The sequence below is a fragment of the Phyllobates terribilis genome, unplaced genomic scaffold, assembly GCF_046119375.1.
Source record: "Phyllobates terribilis strain yellow unplaced genomic scaffold, ASM4611937v1 Scaffold_5__5_contigs__length_657084704, whole genome shotgun sequence".
NCBI lineage: Eukaryota > Metazoa > Chordata > Amphibia > Anura > Dendrobatidae > Phyllobates > Phyllobates terribilis.
The window spans coordinates 573,783,591-573,802,711 of NW_027362765.1; the positions used below are offsets into that span (position 1 = coordinate 573,783,591).

Genomic DNA, 19,121 nt, shown 5'->3' on the forward strand with positions numbered 1-19,121 from the left:
CATTCAAGTTCCATCCCAAGTGGTTGGTGTTCCCTAGAGAGTCCTTATTTTCCAAGTGTCTGTTGATTCAGCTATTTTTGGCACTAAATTACTATCCTCTTCAATCTCTGGTCTGGTCTTAAAGAGTGATTTTTTTTTTTTTTCCTTTTTCTTGGCTATTCTAATGATTGTACCCAGTGCCTAGATGTTCTATGAAATGCTTTCCTGCACATTCATTGCAGCTTTTTTTCACCCATTGTAAAGACTGAGCACTGTTTTGTCACAGACATTTGCTTAATCCTGAATTGGTGCCTATTGTTTTCCTGGCACTAAAAGAGAAACTCTATCCTTAGCCTTCCATATTTCTTAAGTGACTCCAGTTATACTCCATGACGATAACTCTATAACATAATTCCTTTTTTTCATAATTCCTAGTTAGCTTCAAGAGGATTTCTACCCAAAATATAAATTTGCCCATATATTAGTAAATTGGAAGTTAAGGTAGTTTGAAAAGTTTTTAATAAATGTTTTTAAATTAAAAATGTCTATCTCATTTTGAGATAGCTGTGACTTATGTGTCAAAGAAATAAAATATGTAAGAGCTTATGGTTGTTGAAATACATTGCAGCCTCAAAGGAGTTTGTTGGACCTCCACATGGTATCATTTTTTCACAGGATAGGAAAACTTCCTGATCACTAGCAGTCCAATCGTTAGGAGAATGGGACTCTGAAAGGCCCTGTAAGAATGGAGTGGTAGATGTGCTTACACACCACTGTTCCATTCATTGTCTGTGGGGCTGCTATTGAAGCCATGGCTATCTTCAGCAGCTTCATAAACAATGAATGAAGTGGCCACTGCTTCATTCCAACGGGACACTTCAGAGCACTGATCTTGATTTTAGGACCATCTCTTTTGGCTGCCCGTACACATCAGTAAGCTGTAAGTTGAGCAAGCTCATATAGCTAACAGCTATCACTGCTGATTGCCCTCCCCCCATACATATGTACATTTGGCTCAACTGTGCATGTATGCGTTTCCGTGGGAAGAGAGGAGTGAGCTGCTACCTCACCTCTGTCCACCACAAATGATTTTTTTTTATAACAAAAGGGAATGAAGCCCAGTTCATCATTTCCATGACCTCATCTGTCTGGTGCAGGTCTCCATAGATATTTATTAGATGGTCTACCAGTCCTGTTGAAATAGTGAGGTTCTGCTGACATTAACCCCTTCGTGACCGGAGCATTTTCCTTTTTTGCGTTTTCATTTTTTGCTCCCCTTCTTCCCAGAGCCATAGCCTTTTTATTTTTCAGTCAATATGGCCATGTGAGGGCTTATTTATTTGCGGGACGAGTTGTACTTTCAAACGCCATCGCTGGTTTTACCATATTGTGTGCTGGAAAACAGGAAAAAAATTCCAAGTGCGGTGAAATTGCAAAAAAAATGCAATTCCACAGTTGTTTTTTTTTTTACCACGTTCACTGAATGCTAAAACTGACCTGCCATTATTATTCTCCAGGTCATTAGGAGTTTGTTGACACCAAACATGTATAGGTTCTTTTTTATTTAAGTGGTGAGAAAAAAAAAAAAAAAAAGATGGCGCCATTATCCGAGACCTGTAGCGTCTCCATTTTTCGGGATCTGGGGCCGGGTGAGGGCTTATTTTTTGCATGTCGACCTAATGTTTTTATTGATACTATTTTGGAGCAGATGTGATGTTTTCATCGCCTGTTATTGCATTTTATTTCAATGTTGAGACGACCAAACAAACGTAATTCTGACGTTTAGAATTTTTTTCTTGTTGCGCTGTTTACCGATCAGATTAATTATTTTTTTATATTGATAGATCTTGCGATTCTGAATGCGGCAATACCAAATATGTGTATGTGTTCTTTTTTTTTTATTATAATTATTTTATTTTGAATGGGGCGAAAGGGGGCTGATTTAAACTTTTTATATTTTTTTTATTTTTTTCATATTTTTAAAAACATTTTTTTCCACTTTCTGCTTGCTTCAATAGTCTCCATAGGAGACTAGAACCTGCAGTTGTCTGATCAGCTCTGTTCTGTGAAGCAGAAATGCTCATGTGCTATGAGTGCCGAACACTAGGTGGCGCTCATAGCAAGTGAGACATGATAACCACAGGGGTCTGCTGCAGACCCTGGGTTGTCATGCCAACCCATCTGTGACCCGCGATCACGTGATGGTGTCACCGATCGGCGGGGCTCATGCCGCGATTCAGGCGCGGCAATGTTAAATGCCGCTGCCAGAGATTGACAGCGGCATTTAATTGGTTAACAGCCGAGGGTGGATCGTGATTCCACCCGTGGCTGTTGCGGGCACATGTCAGCTATAAGAATCAGCTGACATGTGCCCGGTTCAGTGCGGGCTCAGCGCTGGAGCTTCACTGAACCCGGGAGTGATGGCCTGGGGCGTAGTAATACGCCACAGTCCAGTAAGGGGTTGCCCACTACTACAACCCCTGGTAAAAAATTATGGAATCACTGGGCTCGGAGGATGTTTATTCAGTTGTTTAATGTTGTTGAAAAAAAGCAGATCACACACATGGCACAAATCTAAAGTCATTTCAAATGGCAACTTTAGGGCTTTAAGAAACACTAAAAGAAATCAAGATTAAAAATGTGGTACTCAGTAATTTTTTTTCAGACCATGCAGAGGGAAAAAATTATGGAATCACACAATTCTGAGGAAAAAATTATGGAATCACCCTGTAAATTATTATTTCCAAAACTAACACCTGCATCAAATTAGATCTGCTCGTTAGTCTGCATCTAAAAAGGCGTGATCACACCTTGGAGAGCTGTTGCACCAAGTGGACTGACATGAATCATGGCTCCAACACGAGAGATGTCAATTGAAACAAAGGAGAGGATTATCAAACTCTTAAAAGAAGGTAAATCATCACGCAATGTTGCAAAAGATGTTGGTTGTTCAGTCAGCTGTGTCTAAAATCTGGACCAAATACAAACAACATGGGAAGGTTGTTAAAGACAAAAATACTGGTAGACCAAGGAAGACCTCAAAACGTCAAGACCGGACACTTAAAGCAATAGGTCTCCAGAACAGGAAATGCACAACAAAACAAATGAGGAACGAAAGGGAGGAAACTGGAGTCAATGTCTGTGACGGAATTGTAAGAAACCGCCTAAAGGAAATGGGATTTACATACAGAAAAACTAAACATAAGCCATCATTAACACCTAAACAGAGAATAACAAGGTTACATTGGGCTAAGGAAAAGCAATCGTGGACTGTGAATGACTGGATGAAAGTCATATTCAGTGATGAATCGCGAATCTGCATTGGGCAAGGTGATGATGCTGGAACTTTTGTTTGGTGCCGTTCCAATGAGATTTATAAAGATGACTGCATGAAGAGAACGTGCAAATTTCTACAGTCATTGATGATATGGGGCTGCATGTCCGGTAAAGGCACTGGGGAGATGGCTGTCATTACATCTTCAATAAATGCCCAAGTTTACATTGATATTTTGGACAGTTTTCTTATCCCATCAATTGAAAGGATGTTTGGGAATGATAACATCATTTTTCAAGATGATAATGCATCCTGCCATAGAGCAAAAACTGTGAAAACATTCCTGCAAATAGTCCGGATCCCAATCCAATTGAAAATCTTTGGTGGAAGTTGAAAAAATTGGTCCATGACAAGGCTCCAACCTGCAAAGCTGATCTGGCAACAGCAATCAGAGAAAGTTAGAGCCAGATTTATGAAGAGTACTGTTTGTCACTCATTAAGTCCATGCCTCAGAGACTGGAAGCTGTTATTAAAGCCAGAGGTGGTGCAACAAAATGCTAGTGATGTATTGGAGTGTTCTTTTGTTTCTTTTTTTTTTTTTTCATGATTCCATAATTTTTTCCTCAGAATTGAGTGATTCCATAATTTTTTTCCCTCTGCTTGGTCTGAAAAAAACTACCCTTACTGATTACCAAGTTTTTTATCTTAATTTCTTTTAGTGTTTCTTAACTTTCTTGTTTAGTGGCCATTTGAAATGACTTTAGTTTTGTGCCATGTCTGTGATCTGCTTTTTTTCAACAACATTAAACAACTGAATGAGCATCCTCCGAGCCTGGTGATTCTATAATTTTTGCCAGGGGTTGTAGGACAACCCCTTCTTAAACTAAATGTTCGACCCAGATAAAATAAAAACCGCTATACTCCCCTCCCGTGCCGGCTCCTTTTCAACTGTGTCGGCGCTCGCGGTCCCGGGGCTGTGATGCAGTGGAACGACACGTGATACCCGGCGCCTAATCAGTGCTGGCATCACTGTCTCTGCTTTTGTACAACTGAACATGGAGGAAGTCAGAGATCAGCTGCAGCCCTGGCTTCCACTTCATGTTCAGTTTGTCTGAAGGCGGGGATAGGGACGCCAGCACTGATTAGGCGCCAGATCACATGTCATTCCAACGCATCACAGCCTCGGGGAGAGCGAGTGCCGACACCGCTGGAATGAAGATGGCATGAGAGGTATAGGTGTTATTATTTTCTCAGAGCTGAACATTTAGTTTAAGAAGGGTTTGTCCTAGTAGTGGACAACCCCTTTAAGGCTGGGGTCACACAAGTACATAGTCCATCCAAGAGAATCACAAATTAGGCAAATCACACTCTGATCAAAATTTCATCATAGTTGGATCCGATTTTCATGGATGAGGAGATTTCTCCATCTTTTCCATTCGATTGGTCCATGGAAATCTGACTGCACTCAGATGTCATCCGAGTGCAGTCTGATGGTTTCCATGGACTGATTGACTTGCATGGCCAAGTGATTAAACTTGAGCATGCTGCAATTTCTTTCCCCAGACCGGCTCTGGCCGAGAAAAGAATCAGACTTGCTCAGCCCCATAGCATAACATTGGTCAGAGTGTGATGTGATATTTTGTTGAATCACACTCGCCCGATAATACTTTCGTCTGCATGAGCCCTAAAAGAAACCTGTCAGTATGGAAAAAGAAAACTGTATTCAACTGCAGCCCTAGTGGCAATCTGCATGTAAATATCATTTAAAACATGTGCAACTGCAGGGAGAAGTTGACGTTTTGTTCTCCTTGCAACTGCTCGCTTCCAGTTATCATCAGGGCAGTGGACCGGTCAGTGCTGTGATCACTCCCTCCGCTCCATGTAGTGAGTGCTGCCCCGATGACGGGAAGTGGGCGGTTGCATGGAGAAGGACTACATGTTCTCTCACAGCCACACTTTCCGATTGGACTCCTGCTCACCTATTAAACAGTATTTACCTGTAGATTGCCACTATGGCTGCAGGTAAAGAACACTTTGGGTTTTTGATTTTATTTTTTGACAGGTTCTCTTAAACCTAACGTGTGTGAGGAACTTTACCGGCCGGTTCATCGTAATGTCTGGCTACATGTCAGGTGATATGTAAAAGAATTCTGCCACATCTTTACAAGCAGGGCTGTGGAGTCATTAAGCCAAACCTCCGACTAAACGACTCAGACTCCCTCATACTTGGCTCATGTTTAAGTGATACATTTACTGTAGCACAGATTAATCTCCGCTAAAAGTCTAGACCCTTAGATCAGGACTAGGACAGACATTTATAGGACATTTCATAACTTTCCCAAATTCTTATGAAAAAATATTCCCAACAAACCGCATTGAACTACTGTACCCAATTTATTATATATTGTAGGAGTCGGAGTCGGTCCATTTTATACCGACTCCACCAAAATGGACACAGACTCCACGAATCCGACTCCACAGCCCTGTTTACAAGTACCTAACAATACCTGAACTAATATATTGCATATGTAAGGTGAATAAACATATGTTAATTGTGAATTAAGATTGGTGGCGTTATGCCACATCCCATCCTGCCTTTCCCGTATTTCAGAATCTCTATATTACCTGAAGGGCTCGGCCCTCCGTGGAGTAGAGAGATTTCACTGTGTAGGTTAATTAGAGGTTGTCGTACTAGCAGCACACAGGTATTGCTGCTCATTTCTGGGTTTGGGAAACGTGCCCTGTGAGAGTTGTTAGTGTCGCCCAAACGTAACCGCACCCACATCCTGAGCTCCTGCACCCCGAGCATTGGGTAACGACGCTAGAGGAAGCCTCTCGTACATAACCTTTTCCTTTATGATACAACATGCTTCTCTCTTTCACTTCACGTTATACCTAGTTTTGTTTTGTTTGTTTTTTTTCAAATGTAAAGATAATAAAACTGTATAAAGGGCACACTAATAATTGCAGTGGCCATTCGGACAATTCATCCTATTAGATATCTTGTAAAAGGAATTTCCATAACAGTAATGACATGTTCCTAGGATATGCTGTTCATTTTTGATCATGAGGGTCCAATCACAAGAAAGGCCCTGGTCACAGGAATATGGGGTCATTTTCAAATGCAGAACCACTCCCTGAGGCCACGGCCCCACTATCAGTATTTGGTCAGTATTCGGTCAGTATTTTTTCTCAGGAGTGGGAGCCAAAACCAGGTGAGGAACAATCAGAGAAAAGGTATAATAGAAACAAGTGCACCAATTCTGCATTTATCACCCACTCCTGAGAAAAAATACTGACCAAATACTGCTAGTGGGGCTGTGGCCTGAAGGCACACTGCAGGGTACGCGGCTCAGCCCCATTGCTGTGCGAGGGCCTAAGCTGCAGTACCTCAGTACCCGGACACAATGAGTTTTTGAAGCTGCTATTTTCGCTGCATTGGAAATGCTGTGTCTTATAGTTCCAGCGACGTGGATGGATAGAAATCTCCTGCCCACCGTTGCTTCTTTTTCTACTCTGTGTAAACTGATCTGCAGTGCGTTTAATATCCACATCATGTCCATTTCTCCTGCGAGTACACGGAGCTTTATGTGTGGACTTTTCCACTAGGCAGAAATTCCACAGGTAAAAAAACGCACACGTGTTATTAGTGCATTTCCGCTGCTGAAACCCATAAAGCCGCATGTAATCCGCATGTGACTTAATGAAGAAAGTTTTGCAAAGCCAAATCCCAGCTTTATTCAGAACATGACACGCCAAAAAGAGAATGGAACAAATGCAAGTAATTTACTTAAAGGGGTTTTCCCATGAGCAAAAGATCATTTTAATAATTGTCTGAGTCTGACCGTGTATGGAACATACCACATCTCCTGGACGGGGGGGGAGCGAAAGACAATACAGACATTACATCAGGGGATCGCAGAGGAGTCATTTTGTGAGGTAAAATATTTCCCTGCCTGTTTTTATACAATATTTTACCTCACACAATGAATCCTCTGTGATCCTCTGCTGTAATGTCAGTGTATTCTCTTTTGCGTCCCCCCCCCCCCCCTGCCCAGGAGCTGTGGTATGATCAGGCCATGTTCCTGCACAGTCAGACACAGCCATGGATTTAGTTCGTGGGAAAACCCCTAAGGCTACGCTCCCAAAATGAGCTTTTGGTGAGTTTATGATATTGCAGATTTTCTACACCCATTATATCAATCGGTTACTTAAGTTTTTTTAAGCTGCATATTTATGAAAACATATAACAAAAACTCATCATGGGAACCACGAGCACACATTGAGTATTTGGTTAGTTTTTTACCTCAGTATTTGTAAGCCAAAGCCAGGAATGGATGAAAAATACAGAAGTGATGATGTGTTTCTATTATACTGTTCTTTACTGAGGTAAAAAAAACTCGCCAAATACTCAACATGTGAACGTGGCCTAATAGATGCAGGAAATCTGCAACATCAAAAGCTCATCGTGGGAACGTAACCCAAGGCTATGTTTCCACAATGAGTTTTTGATGTTGCAGATTTTAGGTTACATGCGTTTTTTTCTTGTGGTTTTTGAGTGCATTTTTTGTGCTTTTGATGCTGGTTTTTGCCTCATTTTTTGCCTATCTTTGATACCTGGTATTTGGCTTTGACAAAACCTTATTGATACAATCATGTGCGAATTAATTTTTTTTTTTACCCGTGAATTTTCCACATCTAATTCAATTCTATGGGAAATATCCACAAATAAAGCCTAATGTACATGTAAGAAATATTGACATGTTTCGGATTTCAGACAAGAGCACCGCAGGTCACTTCATGCTGCTTGAAAAAAAAATGCACATTGAGCTTGAGATTTCTATAAATCCCAACCATTTTTCTGGAACTCTAAGATGCTGCTTTTTTTGCTCAGCGAAAATACACAGTGTCACAAACTTATTGCGGAAACTTAACCCAAGAATAATTCTGAAGATACTTGGGATCCTGGCGCTCAGACGGTACTGATACACTAGTGACTGCATTGTGGGGCATCAATGAAGGATGGCCCCTGGAGGCGCTATGTCTCCAAAAAGAAGTCTAGAAAGATGATCACACATAGAAATAAGTGGCCATGTCATATTTATTAAACTCTCAATACATTAACCAATAAAACCTTTGATACCAGTATAATTAATTGTATATTGGCTTTCTGAAAAGCTGGTGGGGAGCATGAAATCTAATGATGGCATCATTTTAATAGGTAAATGGGTATTTAAGTACAATTCTAAGCAAAGTTCAGTCATGAATGTTTCAACAAAATACCAGATCATCATTTATTGAACAGCCGCATTGAATATGTCAGTCTATTCTGACTCAAATCCATTATTTCACGTTTAATTGTCCCCTGACATTATGTAGAGGAATTCCATTAAGTAAGAGAGAATCACATTAAATTCTGACAAGTGACCATATGAAGGAATTGATTTTTCAGGAAAGGATTCATTTTTCATGAATAATAGACATACAAAGCATCGAGAGAACACCAGAAACCTGTTTAAGCACTTGATTCATTGTCTATTATCACCATACATCATTAGGTTATGAGGAAAGAGTTAGTTCGCTCACCACTATAAGATCTCCACCACTGCATACAAGGCCAAAGATCCAGCGCGCCGCCGGCCAGGGCAGACACCGTCCAATCTGAAAAGGAAAACGGATGTCTCCGGTAAAAGATTTTTTTACTTCATTAAACTTCCATTAAAAAAGATGGTCACGACAGGACATCCGCATACTGTCCTGTCGTGACCATCTTTTTTAATGGAAGTTTAATGAAGTAAAAAAATCTTTTACCGGAGACATCAGTTTTCCTTTTCAAATTGGACATTATTAGGTTGTATGCCATGTTTCAGGTATACCTGGTCGTCTGTGCATTATTTATCTATCTGTGTAACACAATACTTGTAAGATGTGAGCTGTATTATGCCTATACAATGCATGGTTAATCTCCAAGCACGTGCCAGGTCCCAGTGAGGCACCCCAACTCCGAGGCCGGAGCACCCCACTGCTGGACTCCATTGATGGATGCTTAGATTCAGTGTGAATGCTTTCTTTCTCCATGCAGCGCTACTTGTGGAAGGACAGAGTACTGCAGTTCACCCATTGAAATGAAAAGGTGTCCAAGAACCCCCAGTGATAAATGCTGCGCAGGATGGACTTTCTATATAGCTAATACAGGGCATAGTGATGAGGGCATCGTCTCATAACTCAGTATGCATATGGAAATGTATGACTAAACAGTTTTGTTAGTAGGCTTTTACTATGTAATCTGAGAGCAGCATGATGTAGGGGCAAAGACCCTGATTCCAGTGGTGTATTGTAGCTTCAATAAAATAAAAAAAAAAATATCAGCAGGAGATTATTACTAGAGGACCAGTTGTCTAGTGCCATTTAGTTCTCCTGCTCTGTGTAACCCTGCCCCCACCACTGACTGACAGCTTTCTGCCAATATAAGGTGTACACAGAAAGCTGCCAATCCGTGGTGTGGGCAGGGTATACAGAGATCAGCATTCAGAGAACTGATAAAATCACTGTTTAATCAAAACTGTTGCATGGAGCCCAGTAAGTGACACGTCACCAGAATCAGGGTCTCTGTCCCTACATCTTGCTGATCTCTTAAATTGGCAAAAACCCGGTGACAGATTCCCTTAAATAAAGCCAAATTCAGGATATTAATGATATGAGTTAGACATTGAATATCCAATGTGGTACAAGCTGGTCTCCATACTTACAAGACCTTGGTACCTGTATAAAATGTGTCCTATTCCGCACACGTAATATTTAATTCCTTCTAGATGCAGCGACTTGATGTGGGTACAAAATGTTATGAGATTTCTCATCACTGCTTTCTCAGAATATAGGTTTTAATATGCACATTTATTTTTCTTAATGATTTTTTATTCATTGACATAATGGGATTGTTTTTTTTTGTTTGATAAATTGTGCTTTTAATGGCACAATTTGTGGGTGGGTGTAATGAAAGACTTATGGGGTTTTGTTATTGAGGCGTGGGGAGGGGACAGTAGGAAAAAAAAGAACAGCAGATTCCCAAATGCTTTTTGGGTTTCCTGGGATCAACACAATGACATAATACCAAAGTGATGACTTGATAGATGGCAGAAGTAATACAGGTGTGAAAGTGATCTTAACCATACCTCCCAACATCTGAATATTGCATCAGTGACACTTTAAAGTTAACCTGAAGAAACGCTAGTAACCTGCAGATATGGGGTTGATCTGCAGGTTAATAGCGTTGTGAACCTACCCGGCGCCTGCACTTACACACGTGCTGCTGTGAGAAAATGAACTTTATTCCCCCCGGCAGTGTCCTGTTTTCAGTCATAGGGGGCATCGGCACAGTCACTGCTCTGTGTATAGAGAGCGATGGCTGTGACCCTGCCTCCGGCATGGAGTGGTGGTCCGCCCTACATCAGAGCCAGTGTCAGTCAGTGCTGGGGGTGCAGTTACAGCCACCACTCACTATACACACAGTGGTGACTGAACCCGGGATGATGCCTGGGGAAATAAAGTTAATTTCCTCCCAGTAGCGGGGTTCTGAGTGCAGACGCCGGGCAGGTTCGGAACACTATCAACCTGCAGATTAACACCATATCTGCAGGTTAATAGCGTGTTTTCAGGTGACATGTTCCCTTTAAATAGCATAGATACTCATGTATACCAATAGATACTGTGCAATCTACATAAACACCAGTTTTGTGTTCGTTATACCAGTTTCACACATTCATGAAATGGATCTTTCTCACATTGTAAGACCAGACCCGAGCGCCGGCTCTCCTGACCTAACTGCTTCATAACAGTTCAGAGACTGGGCCGGATCTTTCTATGCCCAGATGGTCCTGTGCCTTAAAGGGCTTTTCCCATGAACAAAAGTTCATTTTAATAATTGTCTGTGTCTGACTGTGTACGGAACATACCACATCTCCTGGGCAGGGGAGGACGCAAAAGACAATACATACATTACAGCAGGGGATCGCAGAAGAGTCATTTTGTGAGGTAAAATATTTCGCTGCCTGGTTTTATACAATATTTTACCTCACAAAATGACTCTTCTGTGATCCCCTGCTTTAATATCTGTACTGTGTTTTGCTCCCCCCCCCCCCCCCCCCTTCCCGTCCAGGAGATGTGGTATGTTCCGTACACGGTCAGACACAGACAATTATTAAAATGAACTTTTGTTTGTGGGAAAACCCCTTTTAATAATAGCCAGGCCGTTCAGAGGTGTGTTTTCTGTGTATGGCAAGCATATGTGGGCACAATAGGAGAAAATTTACAAAATTTTAATTTATCTCTGTTCAGAAGGGTGATTTATTTTTTCCCATGTCCAAATATATATATATATATATATATATATATATATATATATATATATATATATATATATATATATATATATATATATATATATATATATATATATATACATATGCTTTAAGACTGTGTGCAATGTTGAAGTGATAAAAATTACAGACCTCTCCATTCTTTCTATGAGGGAAAACTTGTAAAATTAGCAGTGAATCAAATACTTATTTTCCCCACTTCATAACATTATATCACTAGGTGTGTGGACAAGTCCAGGTTCTTCATCCTGTATTTCTTCTACCTCCTGTGCCTTTAATTATCTTTACAGGACTAGACGTGTGGTTGCCATAGTAACAGCCTCCATTTTATAAAGGTGTCAGTTAGAGAGGGTGAGTGTCCAAGGAGCCATCACAGGCAGGGAAGGTAGAAGAGACTGTGACAGATTTGTCATCAACGAACACACGACACTGATAAGATGGCTTAACATTGACCTGCAGAAGACAAGAAAAATGAAATCATACATAAGATAACACGGTATATAACATATCATACATCACACGGTATATAACATATCATACATCACACGGTATATAACATATGATCATACATAACACGGCATATAAGATACAGTCATCCATAACACGGCATATGATCATATATAACACGGCATATAAGATATAGTCATCCATAACACGGCATATGATCATACATAACCCGGCATATAAGATATAGTCATCCATAACACCGCATATGATCATACATAACCCGGCATATAAGATATAGTCATCCATAACACCGCATATGATCATACATAACATGGCAGATAAGATATAGTCATACATAACACGGCATATAAGATATAGTCATCCATAACACCACATATGATCATACATAACACGGCATATAAGATACAGTCATCCATAACACCGCATATGATCATACATAACACGGCATATAAGATACAGTCATCCATAACACCGCATATGATCATACATAACACGGCATATAAGATACAGTCATCCATAACACGGCATATAGGATATAGTCATCCATAACACCGCATATGATCATACATAACACGGCATATAAGATACAGTCATCCATAACACCGCATATAGGATATAGTCATCCATAACACCGCATATGATCATACATAACACGTCATATAAGATACAGTCATCCATAACACGGCATATGATCATATATAACACGGCATATAAGATATAGTCATCCATAACACGGCATATGATCATATATAACACGGCATATAAGATATAGTCATCCATAACACGGCATATGATCATACATAACACGGCATATAAGATATAGTCATCCATAACACGGCATATGATCATATATAACACGGCATATAAGATATAGTCATCCATAACACGGCATATAAGATATAGTCATCCATAACACGGCATATGATCATACATAACACGGCATATAGGATATAGTCATCCATAACACTGCATATGATCATACATAACATGGCATATGATCATACATAACACGGCATATAAGATACAGTCATCCATAACACCGCATATAGGATATAGTCATCCATAACACTGCATATGATCATACATAACATGGCATATGATCATACATAACATGGCATATAAGATATAGTCATCCATAACACAGCATATGATCATACATAACCCGGCATATAAGATATAGTCATCCATAACACGGCATATGATCATACATAACACGGCATATAGGATATAGTTATCCATAACACGGCATATGATCATACATAACCCGGCATATAAGATATAGTCATACATAACCCGGCATATAATGTCGTGGCATCTGTGACTCGCTGATCCCATTTCAAATTTCACTATTAAATTAGTTTTTTGAGGCCTTACACCGTGTGCACAATTATTGGGCAATTTGTATTTTTGATGAATAGTTTTATTATTGAGCACCTACAGTTCTGTCCGTCAGTCGAAACGGTTAATAAACCATAAATATTCAGGTTTAAGTAAGAAAAAGTGAGGTTTTGTCTTTCTTAGGGCTCATACTCCACTGCGAGAAAAACTGACGAGTGCAATCCGATAAAAAAATCAGACTGCACTCTGACTAATGTTATTCTATGAGTCCCTACTCATCTGCGCTTTGTTTGCTCAGATCGGGCTGAGAAAAAAAAAATTTCCTCGTGTATCGGACGAGACTCGCCAATGTAACTCAATGGGTGCAAGAAAAAAAAATCGCATGGCACCCGGACCATGCGATCTGATTTTTAGTCACCCATTTCCTTGAAAGCTTGACATTTCATCTGCCGCGTACAGTAATATCACAGCATGACAAGTAAGAGGAGAATATATATTCAAACTCCGACAGCGGAATTTAGCATGGCTGCGCCAGAAGCGTGTCATAAGACCCGCCTGTCACATGATCGCAGGGCGCCGATTGGTTGGCATGACAAACCGGGGTCTGCAGGAGACCCCTGTGGTTGTCATAGCCAATCTGCTATGAAGCTCTGCTGTGTGTACCACAAGCGATCAGATGATCGCAGCTTCTACTCTCCCATGGAGACTATTGAAGCCAGTAAAAAATTTAAATAAATAAAAAATATGAAAGTTCAAATCACCCCCCTTTCGCCTCATTCAAAATTTTAAAAAAAATCAAAAATACACACATTTGTTATCGGCGCATTCGGAATCGCCCGATCTATCAATATATAAAAAATAAAATGCAACAGTGGGCTATCAAAACATCATATAAATCCAAAAATGGGATAGATAAAAAAATGCCCATTCAGCGCTCAAAAAATAAGCCCTCATCCGGCCCCAGATCCCGAAAAATGGAGACGCTATGGGTCTCAAATTATAATTTTTATTTTTTTTTACAAACTTTTTGGAATTTTTTTTCACCACTTAAATAAATAAAAAAAAAAAAAAAACTATACATGTTTGGTATCTACGAAGTTGTAATGACCTGAAGAATCATAATGGCAGGTCAATCTTAGCATTTAGTGAACATGGTAAAAAAATTTAAAATACTATTATAGAATTGCACCTTTTTTGCAATTTCACTGCACTTGTACTGGAAAACGGGAAAAAATTCCATGTTATGGTAAAACCAATGGTGTCGTTCAAAAGTACAACTCGTTCTGCAAAAAAAACAAGCCCTTATACGGCCATATTGACGGAAAAATAAAATAGTTATGGCTCTGGGAAGAAGAGGAGCAAAAAAAAATGAAAACTGAAAAACCCAAGGTTGTAAGGGGTTAACAACCAGCAAAGGCTAGGCAGACAGATGGCATCAAGCTCAGGGATTAGTAATGGAGAGGCATCTATCATACACCCCTATTACTAACCCAGTAAGTTAAAAGGGAAAAACATACAACACAAAAGATCTTATTTTGAAAAAACACTCCTGACTGTAGCCTTGATTCACCAATCTATTAAGCTATGTTCGCATGTTGCGTTTTTTCATGCAAATTATAAGCTGTTTTTTACAGTACCAGCAAAAGCTATGAGAATTCAGAAATCTCATGCACACGCTTTGTTTTTTCATCCTGACTGAATTGGAAAACTGCTGCGTTTTTGAAAACTGCATGATGTCCCTTCTTTCAGTGTTTTTGCAGCTTTTTTCACCCATAGAAAGCTACAAGTAAGTGTAAAAAGCAGGTATCGTTGGTGTAGAAAACTCATGAACAGGCCCTAAACTGTATCAGTATGCACAAGAAACAAATGTACCTCAAAAATGCAGCAAAACCTGCTTTTTTTTAAGCAGCTGCTCTACTGCTAAGAGAGCAGTTTTTGCCTGCAGAAAAAAAAGGCCGCAAAAAAGCAACGTGTGAACATAGCCTTAGGCTGTGTGCCCACGATACGTTTTTTAAGCGTTTCCGCAGCCGCAATTCCGCTGCAGAAACACTTAAAAACCGCTTGGTATAAGGCCTGCCATGTTCCCCAATGATAATCCGCATGTGCTGTGCACATGCTGCGGAAATTTCCGCTGTGGATTATCATTGCGGAAAAATACGCAGCACTACCAATTTCTAAGTGATGCTAATATCGCTTGGAAAGCGCTTGTCAACCCGCATGTGGAAATACATGTGAAGAACGCTTCACTTCCGCATGTCCCTGGCAGGAAAAACGCATGTACAATCCGCATGCGTTTTTTCTGCCAGGGAGATGCAGAAACGCTCAGGAAAAAATCCGGAGCATGTCTGCATCGTGGGCACATAGCCTTAATTTAAAAAAAACAAACAAAACATGCTGGTCTGAAGTAGTCCAAGGATTTCAACGTAGTTCACAAATTGCAACCTGAAAGACCTAAAAATATTAAATAAAGACAAGAGACAGTCCCTCCTCGTTCACAAATTTATTAACCCCGCAGCTCTGACGTAATCCATGGCGATCCCACAACGTCCACCGATTCTGTAGTACAATCTATGGGCCTCATTCTGAAAATGACGCTTCATAGGTCACTCCCGGTCAGGCTGCGCTCCATGAGACCCAGCGACTGAGATGAGCGGTGATGACTTCAGTAGCGTTACTGACATCACCGTTCTGGTCAGGCAGCGCTCTGTGACCTGGCGAGGAGTGACCTATGAAGCTTCACGCTGGAGTGATTCTTTAAGGGCTTTACTGGCAGCCAAGCAGTGGAGACTTCGATACATGCGATGGAGCATCATCCTGCATAAAAATCATCGTTTTCTTAAAAGATGCAGACATTTTCTTGTACTACTGCTTGAAGAAAATGTCTTTTAAACACTGGCAGTCGATGTGGGAGTTGATTTTGAGTCCATCTTCAACCCGAAAAGGTATAACTAGCTCATCTTTAATAATACCATAGCAGTACCCCACCTCCACCTTGCTGGTGCCTGAATGGAAATGGAAGTCTGTGCCTGGTACGGATCCAGCCACAGGCCCATCCATCTCGTCCGTCAAGTCACTCATCTCATCAGTCCATAAAACCTTTGAAAAATCTGCCTTTAGATATTTCTTGGCCTATTCTTCACATTTCCACTTCTGTGTGTTGATCAGTGGTGATCGAGTTTCAGCATTGCTCCTCTTCTCTTGTCTCCCGAGCACTGAATACTTTGTACTTTTCATGATAAACCGTCTGTTTTCTCTATGGGGAGTCTGGCTGTGTTTCACAGCCGGCTCCCTGTTCCTGCAGCTGCAAGATTGTGTGCAGCAGCTCTGCTATGTAGTCAAGTTTTAGCCTGTCACTGCAGAGTAGAACGTGGACCGCACATCAATAATATTGATTTTCAGTTTTGTGGCAAAAAAAATAATTTGGCCTCCAAATGTTTTACCTAGTTGCCATAGTTGTAAAAAAAACTTTTGTTTGATTTTTTTTTCGGAATCTTGAAGCACGGACTGTTTAAAGGGAATCTGTCAGAAGGATCAACCCTGCTAAGCCTCCAATATGGACATGTAGGTCATGGGAAGCTGAACAAAATAATACCTTGATACCTGTGATCTGATGTCTTACTCCAGGGAAATCCACACTTTTGTTAACAGCTCATTTAATTATTAAGATATATGGGCCGGACACTGATCTGCATGAGAATCTGACTCCAGGGCTTATTGTAAATGAAATGGGGAGTTGCTAATGTGAGACATGTAATGACTGACAGTCTGCTCTCCTGATCTACATGTCTCACTCTGAGAACGCCTCCTTTTATTTAAGATAAGCTCTGGAGGCAGATTCTCAGGGAGATCTGTGTCTGTCCCATAGTATATAAATCATCTGTTAAGATCTAAGAAAAATGTGATTTCTCTGTAGTAAGACATTAGATCGCAGATATCAAGGTATCATTTTATTCAGCTTCCTATGACCTACATGCCCATATACACGGTTTAGGAGGGTTGATCTCATTGACATTTCCTTTAATACATTTTCAGAACAGAAATGGTTTTATGAATATCCGAGCAGCATCATAATATGTAATGGTGCACATCTAATTTTTTTTTTTTTTTTTTTTTTTTTTTTTTTTCCCCAGTGATTTCTATTTATAAACCGTTTGTGCAATTCATAGAAACAGGCACAAGACAAAACAAAGATGTCTGCACGAGGGGGGAAGAAGAAAACCACCAAGCTGTCCCGCTCATCCAAGGCTGGAGTAATCTTTCCAGTTGGTAGGATGATGCGTTACTTAAGAAGAGGCACACACAAGTACAGGATAGGCATGGGCGCCCCTGTGTATATGGCTGCTGTCATAGAGTATTTGGCGGGTAAGTAACAATAGCTATTCTTACTAAAATGACATCTGCATGTAGCTCCAAACTGTAAGTCTGAAGCCGGCCATATACTTTTTTATATATATTGGTCCATTGCAAGAGTAACCCAGCAGCCGGCAATGTATTGCTAGCTATTGCAGAAGAGAATTTCAAGAGAAACAATGGAATTGAAAACGAATCAATTTTATGAAACAATTGGCAATGTTTGGGCTCCTTCTGTGCTGGTAACGCTGCTGGCACCATATGCTTTGTGCATCGGAGGCTCCATTGACTATAGCAAAACCCATTCACCTCTATAAATAGTCACAAAAATGCAGCAGATCAGGAAGAGTGCAGTTCACACTGCAACGACATGACTAGGAGCAAGACTGAATCAGAAAACTTATGAAAAGGAACTTTATAAAGGCCATTTGTGGTTAGAAGAAAGCTCCTTTTATATGCGAAATAAGTCTGATCAGTACCAATCATAGCACAGACTCCAGTCATCCGCCCAGCGTGTATGCCTGATGCCATTCCTGGCAGATAAGGCGCTGCTTACAGTCTCCATCCGCTTATATATCAACATGGAAAAATGCATTTAATTTGTAATAAACACAAATATAAAAGTCATTTCTTAAACTTGCCCGTGTATGTTGCTCAGATGATTGATAGTTGCACGTGTAATAATTGACTAAAATGTTTGTGTGACTATTGCTACATTAGTTATTAATATGATGGACAGTAATTTGTAAAAGCGGCTGTTTTCTCCACTGACAGCTGAAATCCTGGAGCTGGCAGGGAATGCCGCCAGAGACAATAAGAAAGGAAGAATTACTCCACGGCACATTCTGTTGGCTGTTGCCAATGATGAAGAACTCAATCAGGTACATGTATCATTTTTCCTGATATATAGCATGGAGTTAAACCTATGGAAGTTGTACTGAAGGAGTTTCCCTCGTGACTAGTATCCATTGCAGGGTGGCCCAAGTCAGTGCTGATATCTAAGGGGCCTATGGAAAGAGGCAAGTTCTTCAATTCATCTGTTTTATTATTTCTTATAGGATACATATGTGGCCAAATCTTTGCTGGAAACAGGAAAGGGTGACATGCCTTAGCTTTGTTGGTCCCTGCAATCTAAGCATTAGATTGATATAGTATAAATGGTCAGTGGTTTCATACGCAGTTTTAGGTGCTTTTTTTTTTAAAGCCAAGCCCAGAACTGGATTCAAAAAGGATTAAAAGATACAGAGAAGGGCTTATACTTTTCCCTCTTATTTGGATCCATATTTGACTTTTTCTTAAACTGCATTAAAAACTGTAGCAGGTTTTTTCCCTATAGG

The 19,121-nt window shown here is 40.4% G+C and overlaps 1 protein-coding gene across 1 annotated transcript in view; it reads left to right on the plus strand.

Annotated features, from left to right (window-relative positions):
• Window positions 1–19,121, plus strand: part of MACROH2A2 (macroH2A.2 histone) — a 49,942-nt gene that overhangs the window by 11,754 nt on the left and 19,067 nt on the right. Inside the window, exons 2-3 of the mRNA XM_073685952.1 lie at window positions 17,565–17,796; window positions 18,559–18,665. Of these exons, the coding sequence (XP_073542053.1) occupies window positions 17,625–17,796; window positions 18,559–18,665 (279 nt within the window). The 5' untranslated portion in view covers window positions 17,565–17,624. The remainder of the gene's footprint in view (window positions 1–17,564; window positions 17,797–18,558; window positions 18,666–19,121) is intronic.